We start from the raw sequence: 16,890 nt of genomic DNA, 5'->3' as shown, positions 1-16,890 counted from the left end.
GTCCCCTGGCTCTCCAGACAGATTGTATTCGTTGCTACCTTCCTTGGTCTCCTTCTCCCAGTCTGCTAGCCTCCCTCACCAGCCCCTCTCCCATTTTTCCAGGCCTTATACCCAATCTGAACCTCTCTTTACAGAGTGGAGTTCAGTAGATCATGTCATCTCGGATGTAAGGTCCTGAATAGAATAGGTGGCCGTGGCCCGTGTTTTTCATCTCCCATGTCACTGGCCCTGAGGCCAAGTGATGAACTTTCCCTTCACTTGACAAACACCCTGATTATCCTAGCATGAAGCTGTTTGCTTTTCACGCTGTACACAATTGGGTTCATAAGTGGTGGGACAAACAGAGAGATGTAGCCCAGGAGAACCTTGAGCAATGGAGGAGAGCCCTCCTCAAATCTGTGTATCACAGCCAAGCCAATCCGTGGTGTGTAGAAGAGCAGGACAGCACAGAGGTGGGAGACACATGTGTTCAGGGCCCTAAGGCACTCCGCACGGGACGCGACTTTCAGCACTGTTTTGAGGATCATCACATATGAGAGGAAGATGAACAGTGAATCTAACCCCACCACAGAGATGTTAAGAAAGAAGCCATAGATGTAGTTGACTGTAATGTCCGAACAAGCCATCTTCATGACCTCTTGGTGCAGGCAGTAGCAATGGGAGAAGACATTGGCTCGACAATATCGGAACCGTTTAAGGAGAAAGGGGAGTGGGAAGATTAAGGTCACTCCTCTTAGCACAAACACCAGTCCCATCTTTCCAATTCTTGGCAGGGTTAAGATAGAAGCATATCTCAGTGGGTTACAGATAGCAACGAATCGATCAAAAGCCATCAACAGGAGTATCGATGATTCAATGATTGAAAGTGAGTGAATGAAGAACAGCTGGGCAAAACAAGCATCCAGGCTGATCTCCCTAGAGTTAAACAAGAATATACCCAGGGTTGTAGGCATGGTGGATATGGATAAGGCAAGGTCTGTGACGGCCAACATGGAAAGGAAAATGTACATGGGCTCGTGGAGGCTTTGATCTGTTTTTATAATGAACAGAATGACTGAATTTCCTACTATTGAAATAACATACACTAAGCAGAAGGGGATAGAGATCCAGAGATGGAAGTCTTCCTGTCCAGGTATCCCAGTGAGAAGAAGCGGAGCAGAGCTGAATTTGGTGTCATTGACAGCTGACATAATATACTGGAGAGGTCCAAGGAGTTTTGAAATACCCTTCCTGAAAGAAAAAAAAACATGAGAGTAGATGATATTTAATGAGACATGGTTCTGATCTCAGTGCAAGTCTAGAGACTCCCAGGAGCTCAAGGAAGATTAGCTAAAGCATGGTCTTGGATTTACACCATCGATAGGAACATAGGCATTGCCAGACTAGATCAGACCTGTAGTCCCTCTAGGTTCATATGCAGTGCCCAGTACCACATGGTTCAGAAGAAGGTGAAAGAAGCCCTGAAATAGGCAGCTGTGAGATAACCTGCTCCCAAGGAGAGTTTTTCCCCAAGACCCACTAATTAGATATATATTGTAGTATAAATTAGGCAGGTTTAGAGCCCTTCTAAGAACTTTTTTGTTAAGTCCTCACTACTGTACTTGGATTTTCCGTTTACCCATATAAACATCCGGTCCCTGTTTGACACCTGTTAAGCTCTCGAGCCCATTTATATTGTTAGGCAACAGTTAAAATTTAACGAACAGCTAAGATAGAAACAGCAGAACAAGCAGGAATGCTATAATAGCATTCAGTAGCAAGGACACTGACAATTGTGAACAATTGATAAGCTTATATGGTTAATGGTTGTCCACTAATTTAGCTTTTAGAACAGAACAAACCTTCCCTTTACAGCCCACCGGATATTTGTAAGCACTTATTTTTATCCCCACCCTGCCTCCTTCCCCCGCAAGGTAGTTATAAATGTTTGATGCAGATAGGATAACCTTTATATGTACGTATTGTTTTCATTTGTATTTTTGTTTCGGGTTTTATTTTGATTTGTAATAATGTTTGTTTTCATATGTATAAATACATGTAAATACATTAACAAGAAACTGTGTAGAACTGGCCACAATGGCACCATATTTTCAAAGCTGCTTGTCAGTCTTCCCGGTACCATGAATAAACCCCCTTCAGTATTGTCTGTGCTTGCCTGATTCTTGGGGAAAAGAATCTTTTTGCTTAACAGTTTTGGCTCAGCGAGCAGGGTGTGATCGGGAATCCGCAGAGAGTTTCTCACATCCAGGAATAGAGATGAGTATCCTTTTACTTATGACCTCTAGTGCACGCCTTGGTTTGGGACACCCCTTCACACCCCTTTTTTTTTAATAGGAACCACGTATAGGACACACAGACAAGAGGACTGAATGTGCGTTTTTTTGTGGCCAAGTTTTCTGGGTGCAGGGATCACTGGAGGCGAAGGCTGAACTGCCAGGGTTTTTGGGGTGCAGGGATCGCTGGAGGCGACGGCTGCATTGCCAGGTACTGAGCACCAGAATGCGTGCTGCAGTAAAACTGAGTACAAGGGTGTGCTCAGTTGGTCTCCCCTGAAGTGCTGCTTAAGTGGGTTTCAGGAAGCTGGGATAAAATGTTGTATAAATTGCCCCAGAATGCATCAATGTTTCCCTCTCTGGGAGGGAAAATGAGGCATGCCCCAGGGTGCCCCAATCATACCCTCTAGGAAGGAGACACATTGACTGGTCCTGGGGAACCTCACTAATGCCCTCTGTGGGAGGGAGACTCATTGATTTTATAAAAGGAAAACATAAAAAAGCTTCTAAAAACGATAGCAAAAAATAAATGAAATAAGGGCATGAGTACAATGGACAGCAAGTGGTGGTCTAATCAAACCAAAAAAAATTAGAGAAGGGGATTGTAATGATAGAATGTGAATATAAAAAAAATGACAAAAGTTGGAAATACTCCAAAAGGCTCTTACAACAGAGCTAAATCAAAAGGCAGATTGCAACTGCAAGCTAAGTCAGTTTAAAGCAAAAAACAAGGCTCTAAAACAAAACTAATAAAAACCACACAACTCCTCTGCACGTCGTATTGTTGCAAGCATACAACAGAAGGGTATTTTTACTGACCCTGACTCAAAGAGCGATACTGATTAAAAACAAAATAAAATTAATTGGAAATACCTTTAAAAACAAATTCAAAATTGGAAAATGGCACACAAGGGGGAAAATCAAGATAATCGGTGGTCTGGGACAGGAGAAAACAGAGTGGCTCATAATACTGAAAAGTACACTGCTCTCAGCACAAAAGAAATGAGGGGCTTACTAAAAAAATCTCCCTAATATAAAGCCCAACCCCCCAAATTTAATATTCTGGAAAAAAGTAAGTCACCTTTTCGTTATATCCCAGGAATCTTTATATCTTAACAAAAGCTAAATGCCCTGATCTCGCATGGGCCAAAATCCCTACAAAAGAACACCGAAACGGCATTTGGGCCTCTGTTACATTTAAATCTAAATATGATATGAAACGTGCCTGCACTGAGTTTAAGGAAGCCATCCAGAAAGCCTTGGGGAACAAAGCCAGTAATTGGGGACCGATCGTGGGCTGCATACAAGACAAGAATGAGCCTGAGGCTCAATATTGTAAAAATATAAAAGGGAAATGTATCCCAGCAATGCAGGCATTGCAGACCCAAAGAAAACGAATCAGGTCTTTCTAAAAATCTTAAAGAAAGGTTTTAACTCTCACCTGCAAACAGCCCTTAATTTAAAAGTGAACCCAGGCTCTGATTATAAATCCATCTGTATGTGAGCCTCTAAATGCAAAGCCAAACAAGCTAAAGAAATAAGGACAGAGGCTACTCGCATTTCTGTGGTAACAGCAAAAAGTAATTTAGCCTGCTACGATTGTGGGTGTCTCGGGCATACCCAAAAGAACTGCAGGCGCAAGGCCCAAAAGCCTAGTCAGGGACAAAACCATGGCCAATTGAAGCCGTGCAGCACCTCCCTGCCCTTTCAATCTGGTCCTGGTCCCGTCCCCACCCTTCCCCCATCTCACATGTGTTTTGTATGTGGGAACACAGGACATTGACTGAATGCTCAAGCCAAGTACCCCTGGGCAACCGGCCACAAACAGTATGTCAACCAGCTGCCAAGCCTTACTCACAGCTAAGCAAAAAAAAACTGGTCAGGCTTTTAAATTCCATGACACAGTCGGATCCATCAACCCCCATGCACATGCCAGCCATGCACATGCCTCTGTTTCCATTACTGAATCTGGGTGTACGCTCCACCAAGGGTGCTAGGCTGGGGAGCTGGGAAATTGGCTGTTGTCTCCTGTTTGTCCTTGAGTGGTTTAGGAATAAAACACTCAGGTAGCTTAGTTGGGTGTGTGGCATCACCTGCTCTCGCGTTGGGTAACAGCGTTGCCTGGAGAAGCCAGCAGAGCAGTGTGAGAGAGGCCAGCCCAGCTGCCTGGATAAGGGGGCTCAACAGTTCCATCAGCTCCCAGATTGCACCCCAGGGGGGACAACCCATCACAGAGTTTTTACAACTAACTGATAAATTAAACATAAAAGTCACTAGGACCAGATGATATTCACCCAAGAGTTCTGCAGGAATTCAAATATCAAATTGCAGAACAATTAAGTGTGGCGTGTAACCTATCACTTAAGTCAGCCTCTGGACTAGAGGACTGCCACATAGCTAATGTGATTCTGTTTTTTAAAAAAAGGCTGCGGTGGTGATCCTGCCTGTAATTCTTGCTTCAGTACAAAGCAAACTGGTTGAAACTATGGTAAAGAACAGAATTATCAGACACATGGATGAACATGGTTTGTTCATGTTCCCACAGGGATCTGTACTGGGACCAGTGCGGTTCCACATATTCATAAATGATCTGGGAAAAGGGGTAAAAAATGAGGAGGCAAAATTTGCAGACAAGACACAATTATTCAATATACTTAACTCCAAAGTAGTTTATGATAAGTTACAAAGGGATCTCAGAAAATTTGGTGACTGGGGAACACATTTTTTTTGCTTGACAAATACAAAGTAATGCATACAAAATGATGGTTCCAAATTAGTTGTTGCCACTCAAGAAAGAGATCTTGGAGTCTGTCAAGGTTCCTTCCCCACTCTGAACTCCAGGGTACAGATGTGGGGAGCTGCATGAAAACCTCCAAAGCTTACTTTTACCAGCTTAGGTTTAAACTTCCCCAAGGTACAAACTATTTTACCCTTTGCCCTCGGACTTCCACTGCCACCTGGAACTTTGCCTGGAATATATGTTTTACATCCTTCCCCCATGGATTCCTCCAGTAAAGGGGAGATTTTTTTCAATTGTTACGAATTACACCTTGTAGGACACGCACACAACTGCTGCGAATTATACCTGGTAGGACACGCACACAAGTGCTACGAATTACACCTGGTAGGACACGCACACAAATGCTACGAATTACACCTGGTAGGACATGCACACAAGTGCTACGAATTACACCTTGTAGGACACGCACACAACTGCTGCGAATTATACCTGGTAGGACACGCACAGTTCGAATCTAGGCTGAGGCACAGAAACAAAGTCCACAACTGCAGAGTTCCCAAAAGACACTAAGTTTATTACGCTTGAGCGTGGTGCCCCCCTGCTAGCCAGGAGGGGACCCTGAATGCAGATTATACAAAGGTTATACACTTTTTAGCAAAGCATGTTGCCCTCGTGCATCGGAAACCTTAGCCAATAAACAAACCCTTGTCTTATTTACCACCTATCCCTGCTTGGTGCATTCCTCGTGCTATACCAGTATGTTAATTACACAGCATGGTCCTAAAGCTATGCATCAGTAACTTTTATTATCAGGATGGGAGGCCTCACATCAAGGCCAAGAGACAGGGAGTTAGAGACTGACAAAAACTAGATACTGGGAGTCAAGGCAGGCTGGAGACAAGGAGGAGGATTTTCACAGGGATTCAATATCTAAGAATTACTCCTCCTGGTGTATGATGTGCTGGCATTTAAACAATGGTGGGCCCCAAACCAAAATGGAGTCACATGTGCTAACTTTTCCTTAACACAATTCACATAACTGGCATCTACCAGTTTTCGCAGCATGAGTTGAAGAACATAAGAATGGCCATAGTGAGTCAGACCAAATGTCCCTCAAGCCCAGTATCCTGTCCTCTGACAGTGGCCAATGGCAGGTGCCCCAAAGGGAATGAAAAGGCAGGTCATCATCAAGTGATCCATGCCCTGTCACCCAATCCCAGCTTCTGGCAAACTAAGGCTCGGGACATCATCCCTGCCCATCCTGGTTAATAACCATTGATGGACCTAACTTTCATGAATCTATCTACCTTCCTTTTGAACCCTATTATAGTATTGGCCTTCACAACACCCTCTTGCAAGGAGGTCCAGAGGTTGACAATGTATTCAATGAAAAAATACTTTCTTGTGTTTGATTTTAACCTGCTACCTATTAATTTCATTTGGTGGCCCCTACTTCTTATATCATGGGAACAAGTAAATAACTTTTCCTTATTTACTTTCTCCACACCACTCATGATTTTATAGACCTCTGTCATATTCCCCCCTTTGTTGCCTCAAGCTGAAAAGTCCCACTCTTATTAATCTCTCTAAATATGGAAGCCGTTCTATCCCCCTAATCATTTTTGTTGCCCTTTTCTGAAACTTTTCCAATTCCAATACATCTTTTTTGATATGGGACAACCACATCTGCACGCAGTATTCAAGGTGTGAGCATATCATGGATTTATATAGAGGCAACATGATATTTTCTGTCTTATTATCTATCGCTTTCTTGATGATTCCCAACATTCTGTTTGCTTTTTTGACTGCCGCTGCTTGTTGACTGGATGATTTCAGAGAACTATCCACAATGACTCCAAGATCTCTTTCTTGAGTGGTAACAGCTAATTTCGACCCCATCGTTGTAGATGTGTAGTTGAGATTATGTTTTCCAATGTGTATTACTTTGCATTTAGCAACATTAAAATGCATCTGCCATTTTGTTGCCCAGTCACCCAGTTTTGTGCGATCCTTTAGTAGCTCTTCACGGTCTGCCTGAGACTTAACTATCTCGAGTAGTTTTGTATCATCTGCCAATTTTGCCACCTCACTGTTTACCCCTTTTTCCAGATCATTTATGAATATTTGAAATAGGACTGGGCCCAGTACAGATCCCTGGGCGACACCACTATTTACCTCTCTCCATTCTGAAAACTGACCATTTATTCCTACCCTTTGTTTCCTATCTTTTAAGCAGTTACTGATCCAGGAGACAACCTTCCTTCTTACCCCATGAGTGCTGTTTTCTTAAGCGCCTTTGGGGAGGGAACTTGTCAAAGGCTTTCTGGATCACCTTTGACCACATGTTTGTTCCCCCCTCAAAGAATTATAATCAATTGGTGAGGCAGGATTTCCCTTTGAAAAGCTGTGTTGAGTCTACCCAACAAATCATGTTCATCTATGTGTCTGATAATTCTGTTCTTTATGAGTTTCAGCCAATTTGCTTGGTACTGAAGTTGGCCTGTGTTGCCAGTGTCAGTTCTGGAGCCTATTTTAAAAATCAGCATCTCACCTGATGTACACAGGAAAGACTTTTCCACTAAAGCTTGTTACATCCCTTTCTATGAAGATATTCTGCACCACCCAAGGGGGTCTTGCCCCTTCCCGTTTGAGAAGCTCTGGACGAGATAATGTATTCGCTCCTTCTGGCCTTTAGTTTTTTGACTCTATAAATCATTGTCTTGAGTGGATCTTTATCTTGGCTGCAAGCTGAACAAGTTGCTATTCTGAATATTCAAAGGCATTCAAGGATAGATGCTCACCAAGAAGAACTGGTATTGTCACAGTAAAACAAAGATATATGGTCCCTTTCCCCTCCCTTCTTTGGGGGAATCTCATGTTGTTCCATTCTTTGAATTGGGAACAATGTCCCTTCCATGCTAAATGCTTCTCACCATGGAGGTCTGCTTTCACTCCTCAGTTTCTTCCCTTCAGGTGCTTGTGACCAGCGTGATACAGTCACCCCAGCCTCCCTAAAACAAATAGGTTTATTAAGAAGCAGAAAAAAGCATTAAGAAATGTGGTTTAAAAATATCAGGCAGCTCTCATATGTCTACACTCGTCTGTCTCATGTATCACTGCAAGCTAAGTTAGACAGGTTTGCTCTGGAGATACAGGAACAGAACTGGCCCAACTTACGTTCTTTTGGGATGCCAAAGAGCTCCTGGTACCCAGCCTAGTTTCCCAGTGTCCCTGAGAGCATCTTCCCCTCTGTTTGCCCCTTTCTTGCAGAAGCAGCCTTTGCTGAATCCTCTGTGAGCCTGGGCCCAGTCACCATAGCTCTGAGCCATGGCCATGTTACAGGGCCAAATGGTGAAGCTGATCTTTGTGCTCAGACGGCTTTCTCCCAGCTAGATGTCTAAGATGAGACATCCCCCCCCCCCGCCCCGTGTCTGTTGATCCGTTGCTTGACAGTTAGACCTCATGACACGCCAAATCTCACCTCAGACACAAGTCCAGTAACTTTGCTGAACCTCCCAGCCATCCCATGATGCTCCAACTCTCCCTCATAAATCCACATCCTATCCCACACTGTTACCCCTAAGCACCCCCACCTCTGCCACAGACACCAAGGGGTGGATTCATAGAGCTTCCCAGAGGCCAGCTGTCACAGGAGGCTGTGGTAAGAAGCCTTTTATAGACAAAGGTCAGAGGTGTTGGTCTATGGAACCCTGACACCGCCCTGATCTTACGCTCTCAGAGTATTTGTGCATCCTTCCATGTATTTATCCTCTCGCTACTGCTGTGAGGCCCCACCTCCTGCCTCGTCTTTTTGCACCAGGCGCTTCCTCCTACTCCTCCACTTCCACCAAGCCTCCTCCCCTTGGCTAGGCAGGAGCTAGGTCATGGTGAGAGGTGCCCTAAGAGCACAGACTACTATAGGGAGGCCAGACTCTCCACCTTCCCTAGGCGGTGCATACTGGGGGCTGTGGATACAGGCTGGGGGAACTTTTGGACCCTTCAGCCTAACGCCAAGGACAGGAGGAGGGTCTGGGGCTCCTCACAGTGGCTCTGGATCCCTGAGCAGCCCTTTCCATGGCCCAGCTCTGGCTTCTCTCCTGAAGAGAAGGTGGAGTCTCAGGTAAAGAGGAGTGGCAGCAGTGGGGTGTTGGGGGAAGGGACAGGGCAGAGAGAGGGGACTCAAATGGGAAGAAGAGGGGCATGGTTGGGGGTCACAGAGGGGGTGGGGCTTCTGCATGTGTGCTGCTTTTTCACTGTGATCACCCCACAGTGAATGGACTGGGCTGGGATAGGAGCCAGCCGTGCTTCTGTGCGGGAGCTGAGTACCATTTCCACCCCTTTGCATTGCTAGGGCAGCAAAAACAGAGGGCCCAGGGAGGGAATATGGGCCTGAGTCTCTTGCAAGGTCTCTTGTGTGTCAGACCCTCATTGCCACATAACTTTTTGAATGTATTTATCCTCTCGCCACCTCTGTGAGGCAGGGCAGGGCTATTATCCACCTCTACGGAGGCCACACTGGGTCAGACCAAAGGTCCATCGAACCCAGTATCCTGTCTTCAGACTCTGTGAATTTATCTCGTTCTTTTTGGAACCCTGTTATAGGCTTGGCCTTCACAACTTCTTGTGGTTCCCAGGACTAGCTGCTCCAAGAAGCAGTCAGTTAAGGTGTCAAGAAACTTTATCTTGGCATCCCGTCCTGAAGTGACATGGTCCCAGTCAGTATGGGGACAGTTGAAATCCCCCATTACTATGATGAATGATTTTTTAAAAATTTTAATAGCCTTTTTCCCTGGCTCATGGGTGTTTAACCAGAGACGGAACAGTGACAGGTCAGGTACAGTGGGGAACAACATCAACATCCCTTCTCTTTACTGACTCTATCAAGAAGAATTCTGAGGTTGGAGCAGGCACCGATATGGCTCTTTATGAGCAAACATCACACTGGTCCCCTGGCTCTCCAGACAGATTGTAAACGTTGCTACCTTCCTTGGTCTCCTTCTCCCAGTCTGCTAGCCTCCCTCACAAGCCCCTCTCCCATTTTTCCAGGCCTTATACCCAATCTGAACCTCTCTTTACAGAGTGGAGTTCAGTAGATCTTGTCATCTCGGATGTAAGGTCCTGAATAGAATAGGTGGCCGTGACCCGTGTTTTTCATCTCCCATGTCACTGGCCCTGGGGCCAAGTGATGAACTTTCCCTTCACTTGACAAACACCCTGATTATCCTAGCATGAAGCTGTTTGTTTTTCACGCTGTACACAATTGGGTTCATAAGTGGTGGGACAAACAGAGAGATGTAGCCCAGGAGAACCTTGAGCAATGGAGGAGAGGCCTCCTCAAATCTGTGTATCACAGCCAAGCCAATCTGTGGTGTGTAGAAGAGCAGGACAGCACAGAGGTGGGAGACACATGTGTTCAGGGCCCTAAGGCACTCCGCACGGGACGCGACTTTCAGCACTGTTTTGAGGATCATCACATATGAGAGGAAGATGAACAGTGAATCTAACCCCACCACGGAGATGTTAAGAAAGAAGCCATAGATGTAGTTGACTGTGATGTCCGAACAAGCCATCTTCATGACCTCTTGGTGTAGGCAGTAGCAATGTGAGAGGACATTGGCTCGACAATATCGGAACCGTTTAAGGAGAAAGGGGAGTGGGAAGATTAAGGTCACTCCTCTTAGCACAAACACCAGTCCCATCTTTCCAATTCTTGGCAGGGTTAACATAGAAGCATATCTCGGTGGGTTACAGATAGCAATGAATCGATCAAAGGCCATCAACAGGAGTACCGATGATTCAATGAATGAAAGTGAGTGAATGAAGAACAACTGGGCAAAACAAGCATCCAGACTGATCTCCCTAGAGTTAAACAAGAATATACCCAGGGTTGTAGGCATGGTGGATATGGATAAGGCAAGGTCCAACATGGAACGGAAAATGTACATGGGCTCGTGGAGGCTTTGATCTGTTTTTATAATAAACAGAATGACTGAATTTCCTACTATTGAAATAACATACACTAAGCAGAAGGGGATAGAGATCCAGAGATGGAAGTCTTCCTGCCCAGGTATCCCGGTGAGAAGGAGCAGAGCAGAGCTGAATTCGGTGTCATTGACAGCTGACATAATATACTGGAGAGGTCCAAGGAGTTTTGAAATACCCTTCCTGAAAGAAAAAAAAAACATGAGAGTAGATGATATTTAATGAGACATGGTTCTGATCTCAGTGCAAGTCTAGAGACTCCCAGGAGCTCAAGGAAGATTAGCTAAAGCATGGTCTTGGATTTACACCATCGATAGGAACATAGGCATTGCCAGACTAGATTAGACCTGTAGTCCATCTAGGCTCATATCCAGTACCCAGTACCACATGGTTCAGAAGAAGGTGAAAGAAGCCCTGAAATAGGCAGTTGTGAGATAACCTGCTCCCAGGAAGAGTTTGTCCCCAAGACCCACTAATTAGACATCTATTATCGTATAAATTAGGCAGGTTTAGAGCCCTTCTAAGAGCTTTGTTGCTAAGTCCTCACTACTGTAATTGGATTTTCTGTTTACTCATATAAACATCCAGTCCCTGTTTGACACCTGTTAAGCTCTCGAGCCCATTGATATTGTTAGGCAACAGTTAAAATTTCGCTAACAGCTAAGATAGAAACAGCAGAACAAGCAGGAATGCTATAGTAGCATTCAGTAGCAAGGACACTGACAACTGTGAACAATTGATAAGCTTATATGGTTCATGCTTGCCCACTAATGTAGCTTTTACAAGAGAACAAACCCTCCCTTTACAGCCCACTGGATATTTGTAAGCACTTATTTTTACCCCCACCCTGCCTCCTTCCCCCGCAAGGTAGTTATAAATGTTTGATGCAGATAGGATAACCTTTATATGTACGTATTGTTTTCATTTTTATTTTTGTTTAGGGTTTTATTTTGATTTGTAATAATGTTTGTTTTCATATGTATAAATACATTAACAAGAAAATGTGTAGAACTGGCCACATTGGCACCATATTTTCGAAGCTGCTTGTCAGTCTTCCCGGTACCATGAATAAACCCCCTTCAGTATTGTCTGTGCTTGCCTGATTCTTGGGGAAAAGAATCTTTTTGCTTAACATTTTTGGCTCAGCGAGCAGGGTGTGATCGGGAATCCGCAGAGAGTTTCTCACATCCAGGAATAGAGATGAGTATCCTTTTACTTACGACCTCTAGTGCACGCCTTGGTTTGGGACACCCCTTCACACCCCTTTTTTTTAATAGTAACCACGTATAGGACACACAGACAAGAGGACTGAATGTGCGTGTGTTTGTGGCCAAGTTTTCTGGGTGCAGGGATCACTGGAGGCGAAGGCTGCACTGCCAGGGTTTTTGGGGTGTGGGGATCGCTGGAGGCGACGGCTGCATTGCCAGGTACTGAGCACCAGAATGTATGCTGCAGTAAACAGAAGGGTATGTTTACTGACCCTGACTCAAGGAGCGATACTAATAAAAAACAAAATAAAATTAATGGGAAACACCTTAAAAAACAAATTCAAAATTGGAACCTGGCACACAAGAGGGAAAATCAAGATAATGGGTGGTCCGGGACAGGTGAAAACAGACTGGCTCATAATACTGATAAGTACACTCCTCTCAGCACAAGGGAAATGAGGGGCTTACTAAAAAATCTCCCTAATCTAAAACCCAAACCCCCAAATTAAATGTTCTGGAAAAAAACTAAGCCACCTATACGTTACATCCCAGGAATCTTTATATCTTAACAAAAGCTAAATGCCCTGATCTATCATGGGCCTAAATCCTGACAAAAGAACACCGAAACGGCATTTGGGCCTCTGTTACATTCAAATCTTAAAATGATATGACCCGTGCCTGCACTGAGTTTAAGGAAGCCATCCAGAAAGCCTTGGGGAACAAAGCCAGTAATTGGGGACCGATCATGGGCTGCATGGAAGACAAGAATGAGGCTGCGGCTCAGTATTTTAAAAATATAAAAGGGAAATGTATCCCAGCAATGCAGGAATTGCACACCCAAAGAAAACGAATCAGGCCTTTCTAAAAACCTTAAAGAAAGGTTTTAACTCTCACCTGCAAACAGCCCTTAATTTAAAAGTGAACCCAGGCTCTGATTATTAATCCATCTGTATGTGGGCCTCTAAATGCAAAGCCAAACAAGCTAAAGAAATAAGGACAGAGGCTACTCGCGTTTCTGTGGTAACAGCAAAAGTAATTTAGCCTGCTACAATTGTGGGTGTCTCGGGCATACCCAAAAGAACTGCAGGCGCAAGGCCCAAAAGCCTAGTCAGGGACAAAACCATGGCCAATTGAAGCCGTGCAGCACCTCCCTGCCCTTTCAATCTGGCCCTGGTCCCGTCCCCACCCTTCCCCCATCTCACATGTGTTTTGTATGTGGGAACACAGGACATTGACTGAATGCTCAAGCCAAGTACCCCTGGGCAACCGGCCACAAACGGTATGTCAACCAGCTGCCAAGCCTTACTCACACCTAAGCAAAAAAAAACTGGTCAGGCTTTTAAATTCCATGACATGGTCGGATCCATCAACCCCCCCCACCCTCCCCCTCCCCACGCTTTTGCCTGTAAGTACTGCTAATGCAAATATAAATCCCTCGATATATAAATCCCTTATACCCAATCTGAACCTCTCTTTACAGAGTGGAGTTCAGTAGATCATGTCATCTCGGATGTAAGGTCCTGAATAGAATAGGTGGCCGTGGCCCGTGTTTTTCATCTCCCATGTCACTGGACCTGGGCCCAAGTGATGAAATTTCCCTTCACTTGACAAACACCCTGATTATCCTAGCATGAAGCTGTTTGCTTTTCACGCTGTACACAATTGGGTTCATAAGTGGTGGGACAAACAGAGAGATGTAGCCCAGGAGAACCTTGAGCAATGGAGGAGAGGCCTCCTCAAATCTGTGTATCACAGCCAAGCCAATCTGTGGTGTGTAGAAGAGCAGGACAGCACAGAGGTGGGAGACACATGTGTTCAGGGCCCTAAGGCACTCCGCACGGGACGCAACTTTCAGCACTGTTTTGAGGATCATCACATATGAGAGGAAGATGAACAGTGAATCTAACCCCACCACGGAGATGTTAAGAAAGAAGCCATAGATGTAGTTGACTGTGATGTCCGAACAAGCCATCTTCATGACCTCTTGGTGCAGGCAGTAGCAATGTGAGAGGACATTGGCTCGACAATATCGGAACCGTTTAAGGAGAAAGGGGAGTGGGAAGATTAAGGTCACTCCTCTTAGCACAAACACCAGTCCCATCTTTCCAATTCTTGGCAGGGTTAAGATAGAAGCATATCTCAGTGGGTTACAGATAGCAACGAATCGATCAAAGGCCATCAACAGGAGTACCGATGATTCAATGAATGAAAGTGAGTGAATGAAGAACAACTGGGCAAAACAAGCATCCAGACTGATCTCCCTAGAGTTAAACAAGAATATACCCGCGGTTGTAGGCATGGTGGATATGGATAAGGCAAGGTCTGTGACGGCCAACATGGAAAGGAAAATGTACATGGGCTCGTGGAGGCTTTGATCTGTTTTTATAATAAACAGAATGACTGCATTTCCTACTATTGAAATAGCATACACTAAGCAGAAGGGGATAGAGATCCAGAGATGGAAGTCTTCCTGCCCAGGTATCCCGGTGAGAAGGAGCAGAGCAGAGCTGAATTCGGTGTCATTGACAGCTGACATAATATACTGGAGAGGTCCAAGGAGTTTTGAAATACCCTTCCTGAAAGAAAAAAAAAACATGAGAGTAGATGATATTTAATGAGACATGGTTCTGATCTCAGTGCAAGTCTAGAGACTCCCAGGAGCTCAAGGAAGATTAGCTAAAGCATGGTCTTGGATTTACACCATCGATAGGAACATAGGCATTGCCAGACTAGATTAGACCTGTAGTCCATCTAGGCTCATATCCAGTACCCAGTACCACATGGTTCAGAAGAAGGTGAAAGAAGCCCTGAAATAGGCAGTTGTGAGATAACCTGCTCCCAGGAAGAGTTTGTCCCCAAGACCCACTAATTAGACATCTATTATCGTATCAATTAGGCAGGTTTAGAGCCCTTCTAAGAGCTTTGTTGCTAAGTCCTCACTACTGTAATTGGATTTTCTGTTTACTCATATAAACATCCAGTCCCTGTTTGACATCTGTTAAGCTCTCGAGCCCATTGATATTGTTAGGCAACAGTTAAAATTTCGCTAACAGCTAAGATAGAAACAGCAGAACAAGCAGGAATGCTATAGTAGCATTCAGTAGCAAGGACACTGACAACTGTGAACAATTGATAAGCTTATATGGTTCATGCTTGCCCACTAATGTAGCTTTTAGAAGAGAACAAACCCTCCCTTTACAGCCCACTGGATATTTGTAAGCACTTATTTTTACCCCCACCCTGCCTCCTTCCCCCGCAAGGTAGTTATAAATGTTTGATGCAGATAGGATAACCTTTATATGTACGTATTGTTTTCATTTTTATTTTTGTTTAGGGTTTTATTTTGATTTGTAATAATGTTTGTTTTCATATGTATAAATACATTAACAAGAAAATGTGTAGAACTGGCCACATTGGCACCATATTTTCGAAGCTGCTTGTCAGTCTTCCCGGTACCATGAATAAACCCCCTTCAGTATTGTCTGTGCTTGCCTGATTCTTGGGGAAAAGAATCTTTTTGCTTAACAGTTTTGGCTCAGCGAGCAGGGTGTGATCGGGAATCCGCAGAGAGTTTCTCACATCCAGGAATAGAGATGAGTATCCTTTTACTTACGACCTCTAGTGCACGCCTTGGTTTGGGACACCCCTTCACACCCCTTTTTTTTAATAGTAACCACGTATAGGACACACAGACAAGAGGACTGAATGTGCGTGTGTTTGTGGCCAAGTTTTCTGGGTGCAGGGATCACTGGAGGCGAAGGCTGCACTGCCAGGGTTTTTGGGGTGTGGGGATCGCTGGAGGCGACGGCTGCATTGCCAGGTACTGAGCACCAGAATGTATGCTGCAGTAAACAGAAGGGTATGTTTACTGACCCTGACTCAAGGAGCGATACTAATAAAAAACAAAATAAAATTAATGGGAAACACCTTAAAAAACAAATTCAAAATTGGAACCTGGCACACAAGAGGGAAAATCAAGATAATGGGTGGTCCGGGACAGGTGAAAACAGACTGGCTCATAATACTGATAAGTACACTCCTCTCAGCACAAGGGAAATGAGGGGCTTACTAAAAAATCTCCCTAATCTAAAACCCAAACCCCCAAATTAAACGTTCTGGAAAAAACTAAGCCACCTATACGTTACATCCCAGGAATCTTTATATCTTAACAAAAGCTAAATGCCCTGATCTATCATGGGCCTAAATCCTTACAAAAGAACACCGAAACAGCATTTGGGCCTCTGTTACATTCAAATCTTGAAATGATATGACCCGTGCCTGCACTGAGTTTAAGGAAGCCATCCAGAAAGCATTGGGGAACAAAGCCAGTAATTGGGGACCGATCATGGGCTGCATGCAAGACAAGAATGAGGCTGCGGCTCAGTATTTTAAAAATATAAAAGGGAAATGTATCCCAGGAATGCAGGCATTGCAGACCCAAAGAAAACGAATCAGGCCTTTCTAAAAACCTTAAAGAAAGGTTTTAACTCTCACCTGCAAACAGCCCTTAATTTAAAAGTGAACCCAGGCTCTGATTATTAATCCATCTGTATGTGGGCCTCTAAATGCAAAGCCAAACAAGCTAAAGAAATAAGGACAGAGGCTACTCGCGTTTCTGTGGTAACAGCAAAAGTAATTTAGCCTGCTACGATTGTGGGTGTCTCGGGCATACCCAAAAGAACTGCAG

The 16,890-nt window shown here is 44.5% G+C and overlaps 3 protein-coding genes across 3 annotated transcripts; all 3 read right to left on the bottom strand.

The window, feature by feature from the left end:
• Nucleotides 1-254: 254 nt before the first annotated feature.
• On the bottom strand, nucleotides 255-1,190 carry LOC140895816 (olfactory receptor 51G2-like). The gene has a single exon (XM_073306487.1). The coding sequence runs from the start codon at nucleotides 1,188-1,190 to the stop codon at nucleotides 255-257; it is 936 nt and encodes a 311-aa protein (XP_073162588.1).
• A 9,021-nt stretch (nucleotides 1,191-10,211) lies between these two features.
• LOC140895775 (olfactory receptor 51G2-like) lies at nucleotides 10,212-11,138 on the bottom strand. Its single transcript, XM_073306348.1, has one exon. The coding sequence runs from the start codon at nucleotides 11,136-11,138 to the stop codon at nucleotides 10,212-10,214; it is 927 nt and encodes a 308-aa protein (XP_073162449.1).
• A 2,665-nt stretch (nucleotides 11,139-13,803) lies between these two features.
• Nucleotides 13,804-14,739, bottom strand: LOC140895740 (olfactory receptor 51G2-like). Its single transcript, XM_073306217.1, has one exon. The coding sequence runs from the start codon at nucleotides 14,737-14,739 to the stop codon at nucleotides 13,804-13,806; it is 936 nt and encodes a 311-aa protein (XP_073162318.1).
• Nucleotides 14,740-16,890: the final 2,151 nt, after the last annotated feature.

Source organism: Lepidochelys kempii, chromosome 1, assembly GCF_965140265.1.
Source record: "Lepidochelys kempii isolate rLepKem1 chromosome 1, rLepKem1.hap2, whole genome shotgun sequence".
In the NCBI taxonomy this organism is placed as follows: domain Eukaryota; kingdom Metazoa; phylum Chordata; order Testudines; family Cheloniidae; genus Lepidochelys; species Lepidochelys kempii.
Note: the sequence above shows the minus strand (reverse complement) of the source record. Positions and strands in the feature narration are given on the sequence as shown.